The sequence below is a fragment of the Engystomops pustulosus genome, chromosome 8, assembly GCF_040894005.1.
Source record: "Engystomops pustulosus chromosome 8, aEngPut4.maternal, whole genome shotgun sequence".
In the NCBI taxonomy this organism is placed as follows: Eukaryota; Metazoa; Chordata; class Amphibia; order Anura; family Leptodactylidae; genus Engystomops; species Engystomops pustulosus.
The window spans coordinates 50893700-50906811 of record NC_092418.1 but is presented as its reverse complement, the minus strand read 5'-3'; the positions used below and the strand labels follow the sequence as shown (position 1 = coordinate 50906811).

The 13112-nt window shown below is 39.5% G+C and overlaps 1 protein-coding gene across 3 annotated transcripts in view; it reads right to left on the bottom strand.

Annotated features, from left to right (window-relative positions):
• Nucleotides 1-421: 421 nt before the first annotated feature.
• The window catches only part of FBXL18 (F-box and leucine rich repeat protein 18), a 145306-nt gene continuing 132615 nt past the window's right edge, over nt 422-13112 (bottom strand). For all 3 annotated transcript variants that reach the window (XM_072120904.1, XM_072120903.1, XM_072120905.1), the window contains one exon: nt 422-680. In XM_072120904.1, coding sequence (XP_071977005.1) covers nt 524-680 — 157 coding nt within the window. In that variant the 3' untranslated portion in view covers nt 422-523. The remainder of the gene's footprint in view (nt 681-13112) is intronic.

Here is a 13112-nt window from a genome sequence, read left to right as displayed (position 1 = left end):
GAAGATGTGAATGCTTTCTTTAAATATCATGAGAATGTAGGATGATGGCAGAAGTTAGTCTAATAAACAGCAAGAATGCAAGTCAGAACAGGTATATTCTGTAACACCAGCTAAATTTTTTTTTTTTTGTCCCTGTGATAAGTAGATTTTCAAAATTTTGGGTTATCATGGGAACAAGGATTAACAAAGCTTCCTTGAACAAACCTTTGCTAACTCGTATGCTTCATTATTTCAGCACAGTACAGGATAATACATTACCATCATCCAGAGAGCTTGACCAGTTGTCTGTATAGAACTAGAAGTCATCTGTAAATCTGTTGTTCTTAAGTCCGGGAATATCTTATAAATTCATTGCATGATCATGTGTCCTCTAATTCACAAAATAGAAATTCCTCTTGGAAAATAAAATTTTACACAATAGTGAAGCAGAACCCATTTTAATTTTTTAATATAGTTCATATTACACATTTTATTATGTACAATACAATGCAAATTAAGAGATCTATTGAGATTTTCATAAAACTTAGCGCCATAAGTTTGGGGGTTCCTCTGCCACTCTACTTTTGAATAAAGTTATTTCATCCAAATGCACCAAGGGAACATCTCTAATCACCTCAGCCAAATTTTCATGTAACAAGGGGAAAACGACTGTGTTCAATGCTGGTCGTTCTAATGAAAACCTTGAATGAGATAAAAAAAAAAAACAATTGCTCAACATTCAGGTTATGTCTAACAATATTACTATATACATATGCTAAAATTTTTAAAACAAAATAGAAATCCAGCAGCACCATACCAATAGCAGAAAAACATTGTGGTTGCAAATCCCGAAACTGGTCTTGACACGCCAGGCAATAATATTCCAAAGAAAAATTAAACTACACTCCAAACTTAATGTTAAAAAAAAAACAACAAAAAACGGATGGGTGCTTTATTTACCCAAGTGCAACGTTTCAGACCCTATTCAGGATCCTTTCTCAGCTTGAGAAAGGACCCTGAATAAGGTCTGAAACGTTGCACTTGGGTAAATAAAGCACCAATTTTTTTTTTTTTTTAACATCAAGTTTGGGGTGCAGTCTCATTCAGATTCTAAATTGGATAAAACATTTTGTGTTTGCAATGTGTTTTAATAATTTGCGTTCATCATAACTGTACAAGAGCTTGTTGTTTTGCAGGTTTATTTTTAAATAACACAAATTTGGGGTAAATAGAACTTTTTTTTTGTTAACCGCGTTTTGGGGAAAATTTATAGTATTTTTTATAGTATTTAGTATAGCATTAGTATTTTTTTGGGAAATTTATATAGTAATATGTAAATAAACTGCAGAGGCTACTGGGGTGTGGACTTGCCTGCCGGGCACTGGGAGCTAAGGCTACCTTACGCCCCAGTAGCCTCTGCAGTTAATTTACATAATACTAAAATTAAGTGAACAGGTTAGATTCCAGAATTATTAAAATTACAGATTAGTGCAGAGGCAGGCAGAAGGAATCTCCCATCAGATGAAGATTTCACATGGTAGGTTTCCTTTAATTTATGTTATTCATATGGCAGATGGCATCCTGCAATGACAAATGGCACCAGAGGTACCTACCTTTTGATAGCATCTAATGAGTAGGAAGATGCCATTATAAACCAAAACCTATAAGTTCCCTGCAACTGGCAGGTAGGTATACCATCATCCTACAAAAGCCAAAACTTTATTAACCCCTTCCCACCTAGGCTCTTTTTCATTTTTGCATTTTCATTTTTCACTCCCCACCTTCAAAAATCTATAGTGATGGTATTTAATATTTATTTGGGGTTGGATTTTACGGATTTCACTGTGCCCCACAAATTACATGTCTACTTTATTCTTTGGGTCAGTATGATCACGGAGATACAAATTTGTTCAGGTTTTATACATTTTTTCATACATTTACAAGAATTAAAACCTCTGGTACAAAAAAAATTATTTTTTTTATTTTGCCATCTTCTGGCATAAATGTGATGTGAATGCAAATGCATTGTAAATACTATTGCAATGTAAATGTTATGAATGCAAATGAAAATGTGATGTAACTGCAATGTAAACTATGTGAACACCAATGTGATCTAAATGCAAAAATAGTGTGAATGCAATGGCGTTGTGAATGTAAACACAAAGACCAGGTAAAAGCAATGTAAACTCAAATTTATTTATTTACATGGCTTAAATGAGCATAGAGAGATCACAATTTGTACTCCACAGCAGAGATATCAAAGAAGATTATCATAACACACGCCTCCTCTTCTGTTCACAACTTCCTCTCTGACAGTGGAAATGAGTAACATTTTGGAACTGATGGGGGGTTAGAGAGAAAAGTGCCCCTGAATATGTGCAGCAGCCATTACATTACAGTATGTTAACCTCAACATATGTGGTGAAAGGTCCTCTTTAAATTCTCGATCATAAATCAAGTATGTTATTTTCATTAGGGGTCTGCTGTCTGGTTAACCCCTTAATGACCGCCGTATCAGGTTTTTTACGTTGGCCATCAAGGGTACTTCTTCTGACGCGCCGCCTTTCTAAGTTGGCGTGACAGAAGATGATTGTGGGACATCAGGTCCTGCAGGAATGTGGACTCCAATCCTGAGCATGCATCATTATACAAGCCCAACTGTGGAAAAATTCAAAATGCAGAAAAAAAAAAGAAGTAAAAATCATAATTAAAATAAAAGTCCCCTAATCACACTAGTTACATATAAAATCTAAATAAAGTATAAAGCCAAGGCCAAAAGTTTTGAGAATGATACAAATGTTAATTTTTACAAAGTCTACTGCATCAGGTTTTATAATGGCAATTTGCATAAACTCCAGAATGTTATAAAGAGTGATCAGCTTAACAGCAATTAATTGCAAAGTCAATATTTGCCTACAAAATGAACTTTTTCCCCAAAAACACATTTCAACTTCATTGCAGGCCTTAAAAGGAGCATCTAACATTGTTTCTGTGATTGCTCCATTAACACAGGTGTGGGCAGGGCCGCCGATAGGGCAGTACAACTGGTACTGCCCTATGGGGCCCGGACTCTAAGACACTAGGGGGGGGGGGGGGCCGCAGACTGTGCGGTCTGTGCTGCACAATATGTGTGGGGTGGAGGCGCCGGGGGCCGCTGGTTAACCCCTTCCCGACATTTGACGTACTATTACTGCATGGCGGGAGGTGCGTTCCCGCAATATGCGGTAATAGTACGTCAAACTTCTGGCCCCGGCTCCTGAATGGAGCCGGGGCCAGAAGCTGCGGGTGTCGGCTATATATTATAGCCGACACCCTCCTCTAACACCCGCGATCGGAGATTTCTCCGATCGCGGGTGTTAACCCCTAACACGCCGCGGTCGCGCTGACCGCGGCATGCTAGGGGCATTTAACAGGATTCGGACCCCCCCGCGGCGCTTACCGGGGGGGTCCCGCTGCTCTGATCGCAGCCCCGGGACTGCCGGTGCCCGGGGCTGCGCGATCTTCTTCCGGGTGCCGGGTCCGTGCCTCCTGGCAGGACCCGGCTGTGACACACTGAGCATGCGCAGCATGCTCAGTGTTTCACATAATACAGTGTAATACATCTGTATTACACTGTATTAGGTGAAGAATAGCTTGAACAAGTGATCAGTGGATCACTTGTTCAAGCTAACCTGTAAAAGTAAAGAAAAAAAAGTTAAAAACACTGAATAAACACAATTTTTAATAAAAATAATTAATTAAATAGAGTTAGTCCCCTAAACACAAACATTCCCTATACACATCTAATAAAGTAAAAATACCTGAAAATCACCAAAACCCCCCACATATTTGGTATCACCGCGTCCGTAACAATCTGTACAATAAGTCAGAAACATTATTGGACCCGTACGGTGAACGCCGTAAAAACAAAACCCGAAAAACTCGCCAAAAATATAAATTTTCATAAAATCCCTTTACAAAAATGTTCTAAAAAGTGATCAAAAAAAGTTATGTGCCCCAAAATGGTACCAATTGAAAGAACAACTCAACACGTAAAAAATAAGCCCTAAACTAGCTCTGTCAACCAAAAAATATTAAGGTTAAGTTCCCGAAAAGATGGCGATGCAGAAACAAATAAGATTTCCTCTGTATTAGTTTTTCTCCAGTAAAATTGTAAAAATAAATGAAAAACTATATAAATGAGGTATCACCGTAATCGTAGTGATCTATAGAATGAAAATATTATAGTATTTTTAGTGTATGGTGTACGACCCCCAAAATATACAAAAAAAAGAAACCCCAAATTGACAATTTTCTTTTCCTCCATACATTAAAGAGTTAATAAAATCTCATCGAAAAGCTATAGACCCACTTAAATGAAGTATTTGTAAAGTGCATCTCATGTCGCAAAAAATAAGCCCTTAAATGTCCAAATTGCCAAAAAAATAAAGATTGTATAGCCAATAAAAAGTGACAATGCATAATCTGCTCTGAATGGCGCAGCTCCCCCTCAATGCCCTGGCGTGTGCCCATACAGCAGGTTACCACCACATATGGGGTATTGTTATACGCGGGAGAGATGGGGGATCAAATTTTGAGGAGCGTTTTGGAATTTTATCCACTGAGAATTTGTACATTTTATGAAAAACACATTAATTTAGCCAAATAAAATGTAATTTCGAAATTGCATCCGATTTTGTTTTAACCCCTGTAAACCAATTAAAGGGTTAACAAACTTCATAAAAGTTGTTTTACGTACGTTGAGGGGTGTAGTTTCTATAATGGAGTAATTTATGGGGTTTTACTTTATTTAGGCCTCTCAAAGTGACTTGAAACCTGAGCAGGTCCCTCAATAGCAGGATTTAGCTTTTTTTATGAAAATGTGAAAAATTGCACGTGACGTTCAATAGTATGACTCCTATTGGCAATCTACCAGAAGAGTGTGCCTTGTCGTAGCAACAGGCCTCAAACCCTGTTTGTGAAAGGTCACTGCGGGGGGCAGGAGGCTTGTTCGGTTTTGGGGTGTGTTGGGGCCCAGACACTTTTGCTGTATGGGGCCCCGAATTTCCTGATGGCTGCCCTGGGTGTGGGCAATCTGTCATGATTAAGTAGGAATCACACCACTGGACACTTTAAAAGGAGGCTGGTGCTTGGCATCATTGTTTCTCTTCTGTTAACCATGGTTGTCTCTAAAGAAACATGTGCAGTCATCATTGCACTGCACAAAGCTGGCCTAACAGGGAAGGGTATCGCAGCTAGAAAGATTGCACCTCAGTCAACAATCTATCGCATCATCACGGAATTCAAGGAGAGAGGTTCCATTGTTGCCAAAAAGGCTCCAGGGCGCCCAAGAAGGACCAGCAAGTGCCAGGACCGTCTCTTAAAAGTGTTTCAGCTTCGGGATGGGGCTACCAGCAGGGCAGAGCTTGCTCAGGAATGGCAGCAGGCAGGTGTGAGTGCATCTGCACGCACTGTGTGGCGGAGACTCTTGGAGCAAGGCCTGGTGTCAAGGAGGGCAGCATAGAAGCCACTGCTGAGGACTGGGATAAAGTCATTCTCTCTGATGAATCCCCTTTCCATTTGTTTGGAACATCTGGAAAACAGCTTGTTCGGAGAAGACAAGGTGAGCGATACCACCAGTCTTGTCGCATGCCAACTGTAAAGCATCCTGCAACCATTCATGTGTGGGGTTGCTTCTCAGCCAAGGGAATTGGCTCTTTCACAGCATTGCCAAAAAACACATCCATGAATAAAGAATGGTACCAGAATATCCTCCAAGAGCAACTTCTCCCAACCATCCAAGAGCAGTTTGGTGATCAACAATGCCTTTTCCGGCATGATGGAGCACCTTGCCATAAAGCAAAGGTGATAACTAAATGGCTCAGGGAACAAAACATAGAGATTTTGGGTCCATGGCCTGGAAACTCCCCAGATCTTAATCCCATTGAGAACTTGTGGTCAATCATCAAGAGACAGGTGGACAAACAAAAACCAACAAATTGTAACAAAATGCAAGCATTGATTGTGCAGGAATGGACTGCTATCAGTCAGGATTTGGTGCAGAAGTTGATTGAGATCTTCAGGGACTTCAGCTTCAGGGTAAGCTTACTTTCCAATGTGGAAAAAATATTGGAAGGGTTAGTAAAAGATTATATACTGGTGTATGTGACATCAAATAGTATAATAAGTGACAGCCAGCTGTGAGCAGCTGTGGATATTGTGTTGTTTGACTTTGCAATGGCATTTGACACTGTCCCTCATAGACGCCTAATGGGTGAAATGAGTGCTATTGGTTTGGCAGAAATCATTTGCAATGGAATAGAAACTGGCTGAAGGATCGTATCCAGGAAGTTGTGGTCAATGATTCCTACTCGGAATGGTCACCAGTTATGAGTGGTGTACCCCAGGGTTCTGTACTTCGCCCACTACCATTTAATATATTTATTAATGATATAGAGGTAGGAATTAATAACACTGTGTCTATTTTTCAGATGACACCAAGCTGTGTAGTGTAATACAGTCTATGGAAGATGTTCATAGGCTGCAGGGTGACTTGGACAAACTGAATGTTTGGTCATTCACTTGGCAAATGAGATTTAATGTGGATAAATGTAAGGTTATGCACCTGGGGGCTAATAATCCAAAGGCAAAATATGTCCTTGGGGGAGTAAATCTGGGAGAGGTCCTTGTTGAGAAGGACATGGGGGTACTAGTAGATCATAAATTGAATAACAGCATGCAATGTCAATCAGCTGCCTCTAAAGCCAGTAGGATCTGGCATTGGTTCGGCCTCACCTGGAATATGCTGTCCAGTTCTGGGCACCGGTCCATAAAAAAGATGTCCTGGAGCTGGAGAGGGTTCAACGTAGAGCCACAAAAATGATAAGGGGTATGGAGGGTCTTAGTTATGAGGAAAGATTACAACAACCAGATTTATTTAGTCTGGAAAAGAGACGACTACGAGGGGACATGATTAATTAATTTAAATATATGAATGGTCCATACAAAAAATATGGTGGTAAGTTGTTTCAGATTAAATCAAATCAAAAGACGAGGGGGCACTGTCTCCGTTTGGAGAAATCAAGGTTTAATCACCGAACTGTCAATCTGTGGAATAGCCTGCCTCAGGCTCTGGTCACAGCAGGGACAGCAGAGAGCTTCAGGAAGGGTCTTGATGGCTTTTTACACCTAAATAACATTGATGGTTATGTTATGTAGAATTATTTCCCCTAAATCCCTTCTTCTTGCAATCTCTTCCCTTTCTTGGTTAAACTTGAGGGCCAAGTGTCTTTTTTCAACCGTATAAACTATGATACTATGAGAGCATGCTAGGGAGAATTGCATAGGTCCTGAAGAAGAAGGGTCAACACTGGAAATACTGACTTGCTGCATTAACTCATTCTAACTGTCAATAAAAGCTTTTGTTACTCATAATATGATTGCACTTGTATTTCTGTATGTGATACAAACATCTGACAAGCACACATAAAAACCAGAGGGCAACAGATCATGTGAAAATAATATTTGTGTCATTCTCAAAATTTTTTGGCCATGACTGTACACGAGTATATACGGTAATTTATTAATTTATTTTTGTTTAAGAACTTTTTTTTAAACTTTTATATTAGCTCTAGCATGGGACATGAACAAGCAATCATTTGATATGCATAGGCTGACACTGTGGGGCAGATTTATCAAGCTGTCTGAAAGCCAGAATATTTCTAGTTTCCCATGGCAACCAATCACAGCTCCCCTTTAAAATATTCATGAGCACTGGTAAAATGAAAGCTGAACGGTGATTGGATGCCATGGGCAACTAGAAATATTCTGACTTTCAGACAGCTTGATAAATCTGCCCCTGTGCCTTTAAGATCCCATCACAGACTATATTTGCTTACAGTAGAAGGGACTTATGCATTTGATATCCATCTAACCCCTTCCCGACATTTGACGTACTATTACTGCATGGCGGGAGGTGCATTCCCGCAATATGCAGTAATAGTACGTCAAACTTCTGGCCCCGGCTCCTGAATGGAGCCGGGGCCAGAAGCTGCGGGTGTCGGCTAGATATTATAGCAGACACCCTCCTCTAACACCCGCGATTGGGGCTGCGTGATCTTCTTCCGGGTGCCGGGTCCGTGCCTTCTGGCAGGACCCGGCTGTGACACACTGAGCATGCGTGTAATACATCTGTATTACACTGTATTAGGTGAAGAATAGCTTCAACAAGTGATCAGTGGATCACTTGTTCAAGCTAACCTGTAAAAGTGAAGAAAAAAAAGTTAAAAACACTGAATAAACAAAATTTTTTAATTAATTAATAATTAATTAAATAGAGTTAAAGTCCCCTAAACACAAACATTCCCTATAGACATCTAATAAAGTAAAACTACCTGAAAATCACCAAAATCCCCCACATATTTGGTATCGCCGCGTCCGTAACAATCTGTACAATAAGTCGGAAACATTATTGGACCCGTACGGTGAACGCCGTAAAAACAAAACCCGAAAAACTCGCCAAAATATAAATTTTTATAAAATCCCTTCACAAAAATGTTCTAAAAAGTGATCAAAAAAAGTTATGTGCCCCAAAATGGTACCAACTCAACACGTAAAAAATAAGCCCTAAACTAGCTCTGTCAACCAAAAAATATTAAGGTTAAGTTCCCGAAAAGATGGCGACGCAGAAACAAATGAGATTTCTTCTATATTAGTTTTTCTCCAGTAAAATTGTAAAAATAAATGAAAAAACTATATAAACGAGGTATCACAGTAATCGTAGTGATCTATAGAATGAAAATATTATAGTATTTTTAGTGTATGGTGTACGACCCCCAAAATATACAAAAAAAAGAAACTGACAAATTGACAATTTTCTTTTCCTCCATACATTAAAGAGTTAATAAAATCTCATCGAAAAGCTACAGACGCACTTAAATGAAGTATTTGTAAAGTGCATCTCATGTCGCAAAAAATAAGCCCTTATATGTCCAAATTGCCAAAAAAATAAAGATTGTATAGCCAATAAAAATTGACAATGCATAATCTGCTCTGAATGGCGCAGCTTCCCTTCAATGCCCTGGCATGTGCCCATACAGCAGGTTACCACCACATATGGGATATTTTTATACGCAGGAGGGATTGGGTATCAAATTTTGTGGAGCGCTTTGGTATTTTATCCACTGAGAATTTGTACATTTTATGAAAAACACATTCATTTAGCCAAAAAAATGTAATTTCGAAATTGCATCCGATTTAGTTTTAACCCCTGTAAACCAATTAAAGGGTTAACAAACTTCCTAAAAGTTGTTTTACGTACGTTGAGGGGTGTAGTTTCTATAATGGGGTAATTTATTGGGTTTTACTTTATTTAGGCCCCTCAAAGTGACTTGAAACCTGAGCAGGTCCCTCAATAGCAGGATTTAGCTTTTTTTATGAAAATGTGAAAAATTGCACGTGACGTTCAAAGCCCCATAACATCTTACAAAAATAAGAGTATGCATAAAAAAACCACGGAGGTATAAAGTAGACATTCGGTGAATGTTAGTTATTATGTTTTTTGGTGTTATGACTCATGTGTGGAAAAAGTAGAAAATTTAGAATTTCGAAAATTGCTAATTTTTCCAAATTTTCACCAAATATGATTTTCTCATAAATAAATGCAAAACATACCACCAAAATTTTTTAACTAACATGAAGTACAATGTGTCACGAGAAAACAATTTCAAAATCACTTGGATATGTTAAAGCGTTCCAAAGTTATAACCATTTATAGTGTCAGAGGGCAGATTTGAAAAAATGGGCCGTGTCAGGAAGGTGAAAAGTGGCTTCGGCGTTAAGGGGTTAAAATTTAGTTTTTTTTTTAAAAAACTGTCTTTTATTTTCATCTTATACATTGGCATTATTGATGATATAATAAACTAGGTTAAATCATTTTTTGCTGTGCATAAAGTTGTGATAAAATCTTCACAGTATTGTAATATACACTCACCGGCCACTTTATTAGGTACACCATGCTTGTAACGAGTTGACCCCCTTTTGCCTTCAGAACTGCCTCAATTCTTCGTGGCATAGATTCAACAAGGTGCTGGAAGCATTCCTCAGAGATTTTGGTCCATATTGACATGATGGCATCACACAGTTGCCGCAGATTTGTCGGCTGCACATCCATGATGCGAATCTCCCGTTCCACCACATCCCAAAGATGCTCTATTGGATTGAGATCTGGTGACTGTGGAGTCCATTTGAGTACTGTGAACTCATTGTCATGTTCAAGAAACCAGTTTGAGATGATTCCAGCTTTATGACATGGCGCATTATCCTGCTGAAAGTAGCCATCAGATGTTGGGTACATTGTGGTCATAAAGGGATGGACATGGTCAGCAACAATACTCAGGTAGGCTGTGGCGTTGCAACGATGCTCACTTGGTACCAAGGGGCCCAAAGAGTGCCAAGAAAATATTCCCCACACCATGACACCACCACCACCAGCCTGAACCGTTGATACAAGGCAGGATGGATCCATGCTTTCATGTTGTTGACGCCAAATTCTGACCTTACCATCCGATTGCTGCAGCAGAAATCGAGACTCATCAGACCAGGCAACGTTTTTCCAATCTTCTACTGTCCAATTTCGATGAGCTTGTGCAAATTGTAGCCTCAGTTTCCTGTTCTTAGCTGAAAGGAGTGGCACCCAGTGTGGTCTTCTGCTGCTGTAGCCCATCTGCCTCGAAGTTCGACGTACTGTGCGTTCAGAGATGCTCTACTGCCTACCTTGGTTGTAACGGGTGGCGATTTGAGTCACTGTTGCCTTTCTATCAGCTAGAACCTGTCTGCCCATTCTCCTCTGAACTCTGGCATCAACAAGGCATTTCCGCCCACAGAACTGCCGCTCACTCGATGTTTTTTCTTTTTCGGACCATTCTCTGTAAACCCTAGAAATGGTTGTGCGTGAAAATCCCAGTAGATCAGCAGTTTCTGAAATACTCAGACCAGCCCTTCTGGCACCAACAACCATGTCACGTTCAAAGGGACTCAAATCACCTTTCTTCCCCATACTGATGCTCGGTTTGAACTGCAGGAGATTGTCTTGACCATGTCTACATGCCTAAATGCACTGAGTTGCCGCCATGTGATTGGCTGATTAGAAATTAAGTGTTAACGAGCAGTTGGACAGGTGTACCTAATAAAGTGGCCGGTGAGTGTATATTACTCTATACGAGACTCGTGCCCATACATATTTTCTAGTTTTTGATTCTGTAAATGCAAACAGTACTGGTAGACTAGTACTGTAAGGTAGTACTCTATGATTAAAATAGTAGTAAGACTGGCCCTTCACTATTGCAGTTCATGAGTAGCAACATGCAGTTCTTCAGATTGCGCTAAACAGGGTCCTTATTCAAGCTGGCTCTTCTCCCTTCTCAACTGGCATTAAAGGCAATCATTTGTTTTTAATGAGGTTCAGCAGCCTCTCCCCAGGTCTATCTCCTCTGTAATTGCTTTGGAACATGTGATCCTAATGGCGCCAGGACATGTGGCCAATGACCTAAGGGGCTGAAAGCTGGTTGATTGGCTGCTCAGCAGTCAACCAGCTTTCTCAAAACTTCGGCTCTTGGTTTGAGGGTGCAAGCTCTACAATGTTTGGTATGGACACTAATCACTACACAACGGCAGAGGTGGTCAGTATGCCTTATGTTTCGTTTGTTTTTACTCAAAAATTGTAAGGGCCATGGAGAATCTCACTAATGAGGATAAGAGGGCCCAGGGTTCTCTCCCCTTCCCTTTTACTCCACAGTATATAAGAATCAATTGATCTATTAAAAATGACTCAGAGTCCCTGTGTAGCTCCCTATCTGTCCTAACGGGATGTCATCATCGCTTTTCCTGTGTCCCCAAAAGAAGCTGGCCAGAAACGGCGGTGCACACCTTGGGAGCTTGAGAGATAGAGGTATATATTCATTATGTTCTATAGAGGGTATGTTGTGCTTTAATGTATTAAATATATGTATTGTATTACATTTTATTTGTGGGGCACAGTGTTCATTAACCGATTTTAGGAGATACAATGTGCATAAATTTATTGCGTGGTCGTCAACAGTTCCTACGCAGAACGAACACCACTTACAAATGGTGTACCTTAAACTTCTGTGCTGTGCCAACTATTATTTACCTTCTTTATTACTAATATGTAGGTTGAAATAATAGCACTGTATTTTTGCAGATGACACCAAGCTGTGTAGTGTAATATAGTCTATGTAGCATGTTGATAGACTGCGAGCTGACTTGGATAAACTGGGTATTTTGGCATCCATTTGGCAGATTAGGTTCAATGTGGATGAATGTAAGGTAATGCACCTGGGGGATGATAATCCACATGCAACATATGTTGGGGAAGTAAATCTGGGAGAGTCCTGTGTTAAGAAGAACCTTGGAGTAGTAGTTGATCATATATTAAATAACAACATGAAGTGTCAATCAGCTACCTCTAAACTAAGAAGGATATTGTTATTGATCAAAACAGGTATGGATTTCCGGTATAGGGATGTAATATTACAATTGTACAAGGCATTGGTTCGTTCAGGCAGTTCAGTTTTGAGCACGAGTCCATAAAAATGATGCCCTGAAACTGGAGAGGGTACAATGAACACTCACAACAATGATAAGGATTGCGGAGGATCTCAGTTATGAGGAAATATTAAAAAAAATATAGTGTAAAGTTGTTCCAGGTTAAATGAAATCAAAAGGCAAGGAGGTATGGTCTGTGCCTGGATAAACAAGGTTTAATCTCCAGAGGAAACAAGGCTTCTTTACTGTAAAAACTGCTCAAGAGAAAGGTCTAGATGCGTTGTAACAACAAGGCATCTGGTTATGTTATAATATAGAATTGTTTTCCTTACAACCTTTTCCTTTCTTGGTTGAACTTGATGGACAGTTTTTTTCAAGCATAGTATGTTACTATGTAATGTGTCATGGGATAACAGTGTGCATTAATGTGTCATAGGAAACATGGTGCAAATTAAGTAAGTAATACATAAATTAATTAGTTTGTATTTATAAATGAGGAGGGTTGTGTATATGAAGAAAATCATTTGTATTTCTGTATATATGTCGGTGGATTCTGTATTTCTTTTGGAGCTAGATTCTGGTGCTGTATT